Here is a 7,649-nt window from a genome sequence, read left to right on the forward strand (position 1 = left end):
TTATTTGTGCCAACACAGGCTCAGTGGATTCTCATCGAAAGGCTGAGAATTTAGCATAGGGAGGTATAGCTTTATATGTGCTTGTCAGTTTCCTTTTACATAGTAGTTCCTTGTGTCCGGTGTGAGGTAGTAGATATTTCAGGTTAGGCCTTCTATTTTCTATTCTACAGAGTAGCAACAGTGTTGCAACTGAGTTGGGGAAGGTTCATATTGATACTGATGGTGTCAAATTATCGGTTTTTCTGCGCCCTGATAAAATCTCTACCACATTTCCCACTTTGATGCTAAGATCCTTTCAGGATCAAAGAGTTTTAATGGTGTATATTTCCATAACATCATGACATAAGTGACCATTTTCCTTTTAACCAGAGCCTCTATGAAACTAGAAATAGATCTTATAACCAGGGGTAACAAGCAAGGCAGGAGAAGGCAGACCCCCTAACATAAAAACCACAATACTTAGGAGACTCTTGAATTCCCCCTCAAAGTTGAAAACCATCCTCCAAATAATTCCCTGGGATTCTAACCTTTCACAGGTCTGGACTGAGATGTGGGTGACCTTTTTATCCAACCTGCAGATTCCTGAGACAGTTTCCTAGTAGGAGAAATGGTTATGATCAAGTAGGATTGTGGCTACAACTTGGCCTGTTGAGTCATATGAAGACATGGGTCACAAGGTAAGAGACTCAAGTCTACAATCGGGAGCCAGATCAAACACAACCAAGAGTAACAAAGCATCCTGTCAAAAGGAGGTGAGAGGCTGCTAATAGAAGCTTTTCAACCCAGTGCCAGCTGGCTGGAGCAGTTGCTGTTGATCCTACTGTGAAAACTAAGGCTAAGAGTGTGGCAACAGAGAGGAATAAAGTGGGGGAGGCGGACGGGGGGCGGGGGGCGGGGGGGGGAGGGCAGCACCAAAGCCTCACTGTACATAGAAAATAAGACTTGTCCATTTATCCCAGCCAGCGGTTGATTCCTCAAGCTTCTGCCATGCGTAGATTAGTCAGCTTCCGGAGTGACTAAAGCAGGGCTGTAGTCCTTGGGAACCTCTCGGGTGTAGCTTGCTTGTTTTGGGTGGTCAACTTACATGGTGTAGCTGGACTGGGAATGTACTCCCAATCATAAGAAGCTGGTTGCACTCTGCTGTGATGAGTCCACTGGCCACTTTTACTACAGTAGGGGTGGACAAAATGATGGTGAGCAGACTCCTCCAAAGAGGCTTTACCCAAATAGCATCTCCTGGTTTAAACAGTAGGCATCTGTGGTCAGGCTCACAAGTAGCTTTTCCCTAACCCAATGGTGTGTAGTGGTCAAGGCTGAATCTAGAGCCTGCCTCTGCTACCTCAGAGTAATGTGTTCCAATGTTTAAAAGAGCTTCTTGTATACCCCTTATGATAGAAGGAGGAGGTCCATAAAGAATCTCATAAGGGGAGAATCCTGTCTATCTAGTATGGCTAGACCTAAGCATTAACAAGATAATAGGCAACACTTGATCCAGTAAGGGTGGGTTTCCTGGCACAGTTTGCTTAGTTGTAACTTCCAGGTGATCTCCAACCCCCTTGCACCAGTTGTACCTCCTTAGTCACGAACACCAGCCCATGTATGGCTGTACTTCGGTTATAATTTTCCTACTAGGTGTTTAAGACCAAGTTGGTCAGAATTGACCTTGTTCCTATCTACTGTTAAAAATCAGCTGAGATTCCTCAGGGGGTTACTCTTGGGGATGAGTGAGAAGCCTCTGACCTCCTCTAGTTTCTTCTACCATTTGTGCCATCTGCCAGAATAGATGGGGGTCTTGCTGACTACATTTGGCTTCCCGTGGAAACATTAGGGACATTCCCCTCTCCAATGACCCTCTTCTTTGCAGCATGTGCATTGGTTGGCTTCTTGTTCTCTGGGGTCCTCTCAGTCTCCCTGATGAGGAGTTCAGAGGGACTCACCAGAAGTGCAAGGCCAATATCAATTAATACAATATATCATTTTATTGGGAATAATAATAATAATAATAATAGGGTCTCATTGTTCTAGGTTCTGGTTGACTTAAAGGGTAAGTGCCAAAATATTGGCTATTTTTTTTTTCTTGACCTTTATTTCATTAACTTTAGTCTCCAAATTTTGGTTTTAAACACCTAGCAGGCCAATTTTACCAGTCCTAGAGTAGGAGTACTATTAATGTCTATAATTTTATAGTTACTTAACATTTCTATTTAATAGGGGCTAGTGTTAGTGCTGGAAGTGAGCCTTATATCCTATCTGTCCTATAGGTGATAGCTTTTTGTCTCAAATAACTCAGATTGTTATATTAAAAGATGTACTTCTGTAAACCACTAACAGCAGTTACAAAGTTTACAAGGAAAATACATAATGAAATTGACAAGAACAAAAACATGTAGTTTGTATAATAGCTATAAACCAAGAAGCATAATTTTTATAATCTCAAACCTTTACTTAGTTATATATTACATCCCTTGTTTATTTTGAGATCACAGTAATCTTAACAACAATAAATCTATCTTTTGAACTTAACTTTAAATAAAGTTAAATTTAGCCCTCTTTGGAGTTGTTCTAACATGGAATAAGGTAAGAGGCAGAGTCTTAACACAGATGAGGTGGCCTCTTGACAAGGAAAGTGTTTTATTTCTTAGATGTCATTTTATAAAGTTTTTGTGTATTATTTCCTGAGATTATATGAATATCAATTAACACAATGTTCATCTTATCAGGAACATGAATAATAATAATAATAATTTCTTTAAAAAAGCAATTAGAGAGCTCCCAACTTTCTTTTTGGGAAAAGTGGCAAAATGTCTTATGTTTCATACTGTCAACAATTAAACAAACCAGGCTCTCCTTATTATCTTCTAAAAATACATTAAATTCCCATCCCAGTGTAAGGAGTATCAGAAAATTATATACATGTATAATTATTATGACAGTCATTTTTATCTGACTATAAAATAGTGATATAAATAAATAACTAAATTTGTTATTTTTAAATAAACCTAAAAGAAACTATTATTATAGACTTTATTTTGGAGAATACCAGCTTAGTAAAATGCTGTAAAAAAGACTTGTATACTTGGAGGACATAAATATATCTGATGTATAAAGAAGCTAGTAACAGAATCACAATTACATTGATGTCCTCAGATTAACCAAGTTTAAGTTTAAAAAAAATAGAATGTTCGATGTAGTGTAATAATCTAAAAATTAGTTGTATATTCAATTTGATTTATACAACCCCTGATTCCCCTAAGACTATCTCTCCTAAATAATAGAACCTAAAAGACACAAAAAATTATCCTGCTAGGTAAGACCAGACCAATGTTTTAAGAAACCCTTGTTACTTTAACACATACAAAATTAAATTCTGGTTTCTGTTAGTACATTAATATTTGACCTCAGGAAAAACCCCTTAAATATATTAACTGATCATGTTCATAACAGCCAACTTAACCACACACAATTTTTTTGAGATTCATCCTCCAAAATCCTTGCATAACTTACTTGGACATTTTATGACTTGTTTATTTCACCACATGAAATATTTTTTCCTCCAGAAACATTTTTACATTAAAAATGTTTTAAAATTAAATATATTTCCATACCTTTTATATCTTTTTAGTTGCTGACTCTAAAATTTACATTTTGGAACAATCCTTATGAAATTTCTAAATTTAGACAAATTACTCCATTTTAATAGCATGAAATACTTTATATGCTTTTTGCAGTACTTTAATTAAACACAGCTGAAACCTTTTGTACTCTTTGCACATAGAATTACATGTATTAGAATCTTATCCTTTAGTAACCTTGCTTCAGTGAAGATGCAGAAACAAAGCAATATGAAATTCCCCCTTTTTTTCATTTACCAATTTATAAAAACAGTATAATACTAAAGTATGTATTATCTTATGGAATTTAAGAAGAGTACCTGAATTAATATTTAGCAATTGATGTTTTAGTATTTTAATTTTGAAAATTGATCAAATGTTTCCTCTAACAAACACATTTATGAAAACTAATCCCATTTATGTTTAATCTAGTTTACTCATTTTTAATTGTTAACTTTAGGTTACTCATGAAAACCAAGCTATCAGACAAATGTAGTTTACAGGTACATGCCATCAGTTTCTGCTAAAGAAAAATTCTAGAAGCAATGGATATTATACTTTAAACATCTTATAGAAAGCAACACTATGGATTTCTTGATCACCTAGAAAAATATGTGGGTTAGTAATCTTAAAGACATTTTTATTCTTATCTGTTTAGCCAATTTAAATTGAACTTTTTCTGAAACGCTTAAGTCATGTGAACTAAAAAACATTTGGATCCATTTACTAAATTTATGAGTACTCATTTATCTATAAACCAATTTTGACACCGTGTACATGATAGATATTATATACAGACACAACATATAGTACACAGATGCACAGAAATAAACATAAAAACTAACAGGAAACAAAGATTTTACAGCTTCTCCTTGAATAACTGATCTCTGAATAAAGACAGAAGGAAAGACAAAGGACTAAAAACTCAAGTTGGACAAAACAAGACTGATCAGAGCAAAACACTATAAATTTAGATGCACAGGACCAAGTGTGAATGCAACACAGAAACCATGAGCTCAAGACAGAGGTTTTGAAGGAAAAAAATGATATGGCCATAATTACTCCCAACCTGCCTTTGTTGTTCTCCAATTCATTTCTAGCTTCTCCCCAGAAAATAAAATCTGAATATCCTTTTGGCATTGTTTTAACTCCTTCGCTAACTTGGATAGTAAAGGAGACAGAGCAGTGGAGAAGCGGGAGCCACTGCAGCTGGCTCAGATCCCCGCTCTGCCCTACTGTTGGCATCATTTCCAGAGGCAGAAGTCAGGGAGTCTGGGCCTTGAGGAGGCCTAAAGTTTGAGCCAGAAATAGTGAAGGCTTTAGGATAGCTTCCTGAGTCCAAATAAAACAACAGTGTCTATCATCTCATGGCTTCTTTTTCCTTTTTATCTTAGGACTCTTTTTAATATTTTAACTTAAGCCCCAGAGAGCTATCTGGGGGTTTTTCAGTGTTTTTCCCCCTGACAGCATCCTCTTTCTCTAGACTAGAGTTTTTTGGGGTTTTTTTTTGTTTGTTTGTTTTAATGTAAAGGTGCAACCATCCACCACCACCACCACCAAACTGGTGGTTTCTTGCACTTTTCCCCATCCCGCTCTCCTGCATATAGTCTTGTGTTTCTGAGTCATGGCTCAATCCCATCTTGTGCCCAACTGCAGCAAAGAGGAAAACAGTACAGGAGGTAGAGCATCCCTGATATTCCTGGGCCCATCAGACTCTCCTATCAGGCATTTGCAGAAAATTACAGAGCTAACCTCTGTGGCTTGGGGCAACACCTAAATTGTTCCAAGGCAGAATGCAGACCCCCTGAGCATCTTTAAAATGTCCAGGACCTGGTCTACCCAGCCTTTACATTTGTCTCTCCTATTTTCTAGCATTAGGAAGAAACTTGGCAGAATCCCAGAGCACAAGAACAGATAAAACAGCCATTTATGTCCCACAGCAGCTTGGATTTAAAAGTGACACTTTTTCCTCTCTCTGGTCTCAAACTAATTTGGGCACCTGCTCATGTAGTTCTTTACCTAGTGATTCCTCAGAGGGCCCACTTACTCCAAATGAAGGCCAATCTATTTCACAGAAGGTCTGAAGTTTTCCAGGAGTCCATTTAGTTCCATAATCTCCAGAGTACCCCCCCCTTTAAATTCTTTACCATACACTCTAGGGGGGGTGACCTAACTCTGTTTATCACCCATTTCCTCCCCCCAAAAGATGACAATCACAAGCAAAAAAAGGAATGGGGAAGGGGCGAGCAACTGCTCTGTCCATTTCCAGCTGTTTTCCTAGCGGGAAAGCCTCTTAACATTGGCAGGTCAGCATAAACTCCGGAGCCAGAGCAGGCCGGTAGAGGAGAGTCTGGCGCTGCCCTAAGCCATATGAGGATCCCCTGGGAACCAAGGATCAGGACTCGCTTCAGGTTCTGCCCATCTCAATTGGTCCCCATTTACTCGAATTCAAACATGTCTTCAGCCCGCGGCCCAGTACCTTAGGGTTGCAGGTTCATCTTGCACAATCAACACTACCTGGGCCACTCTGGGAGGTGATCAGTCTCCCTTTCTGCCACTTAGGAGCAGGTCTACCTCTTGAACCCAGGTTCCCACCTGTCCTGGGGGCGTTGCTCCCTGCACTGGTTCCTGGGCCCAGGGTTCCTTTTTGCTCCTAGGGTCCTTGCCCTGGCATACCAGGAGGACTTGTCTCCTATGGATCAGTTGACTGATGCCAGTCAAGGTCACCTCTCCCAGCATGGGGGGCCCACACCCCAGTGACCAGGGAGGTAAAATCAACATCTTGGAATCCCAGAGGAGCCGCTAAAAAATGTGGCAGAATTCTCCGCCATCCTTTCCTGCTCTCTGAGAAAACCTCTGCCACAGCAGGAGAGTCGGAGAGCATTGTTTTCAGACGGGTTTTCTAATTTGCCCAGTGAAGATCCAAGACTTCAGAAAGCTTCCCCATGGTGTCCCCACACCACTCCCGCTCACACCGAGGCCCGGCCCGGCACCCCGTCCTCCCTCCCAGAATCAGAGTAGGGAGGGTGCCAAGTTGGCCACACGTCCTAGCGAGCCCGGGCAAGTCCGAGGCCGCGCAGAGGGAGGCACGCCCCGTCGCGGAGTGCGCGCGGGGCAGCCGCCGCCTGGCATCCCACGCGGGCGCGGCGAGGGCGCAGCGCGGACGCTCGGGGCTCGGGACCGGCGAACAGCGGCGGGACTCGGGGGGGAGGGGCCGCAGCCAACCTCCTTCAAAGTTTCTCGCAGTTGCACAGCTCCCCTCCGCTTCCTGTGGGGGTGGGCGCTGCGCCCCGGCTGCTCGGCCGCCCGCCAGCCCGCCTGTTCCAGGCGGAAGGAGGCGGAGAGACGCGAGTCTGGGGCCCGGCAGGGGCGGCGGGGACCCGGGACCGAAAGGCACCGGGCGGGCACGCCCCGGGTCCCGCCTGGGCGCCGGGAAATGGCGCTGCTGAGAGGCGGCGCGGCGAGGACGGGGCAGCGGGACACGGAAACCAGCGGGGCAAGGCTGGGCCACTCAGCACCTCCCTCCCGGGGCTCATTGGGGCTCGGGCAGCTGCGCCCGAGAAGCCCCAAGCCTCGCCCGCGCGCGCCCCGGCCGCCCGCTACTTACCAGCGGAGCACGCGAGGAGCGCCAGCAGCGCGGGGGACGCGAGGCGGCGGACACGGCAGGCTGGCGGCTGCATCCCGGTCGCTGGGGCTGAGCGTCCTGCCTGGACGCGGGGACCGAGACGCACCGGGAGCAGAGCTGCGCCGCTGCCGCCGCCCTGCCGCCGCGGCTGACCCTTCTCCACCGGCTCCCCTCCTCCCTTCTCCGGCTCCGCCGCGCCGCTCTGGCCGCGCCCTCTGGTGGCCGGGAGCGGCAGCACCCCGGTGAGCGCCGCTGCGGCTGTGGCCACGGTGCGCCCGACGGGCTGGGGGCACAAGTGGCCCCTTTGCTCTACTAGACGTCTCACCTCTGCTGCCTCTGGCTACTGTCCCTTCTCCCCAACAGCTCCCTGACCAGGCCCTTCCTCTGCCTTCTCGCCCTCCCACACTCAGCCA

At 44.3% G+C, this 7,649-nt stretch overlaps 1 protein-coding gene across 1 annotated transcript in view; it reads right to left on the minus strand.

The window, feature by feature from the left end:
- The window catches only part of B3glct (beta 3-glucosyltransferase), a 120,814-nt gene extending 113,412 nt beyond the window's left edge, over window positions 1–7,402 (minus strand). The window contains exon 1 of the mRNA XM_076872348.1: window positions 7,219–7,402. Within this exon, the coding sequence (XP_076728463.1) occupies window positions 7,219–7,291 (73 nt within the window). The 5' untranslated portion in view covers window positions 7,292–7,402. The remainder of the gene's footprint in view (window positions 1–7,218) is intronic.
- Between the last annotated feature and the right edge of the window lie 247 nt (window positions 7,403–7,649).

Source organism: Callospermophilus lateralis, chromosome 12, assembly GCF_048772815.1.
Source record: "Callospermophilus lateralis isolate mCalLat2 chromosome 12, mCalLat2.hap1, whole genome shotgun sequence".
Lineage (NCBI taxonomy): Eukaryota > Metazoa > Chordata > Mammalia > Rodentia > Sciuridae > Callospermophilus > Callospermophilus lateralis.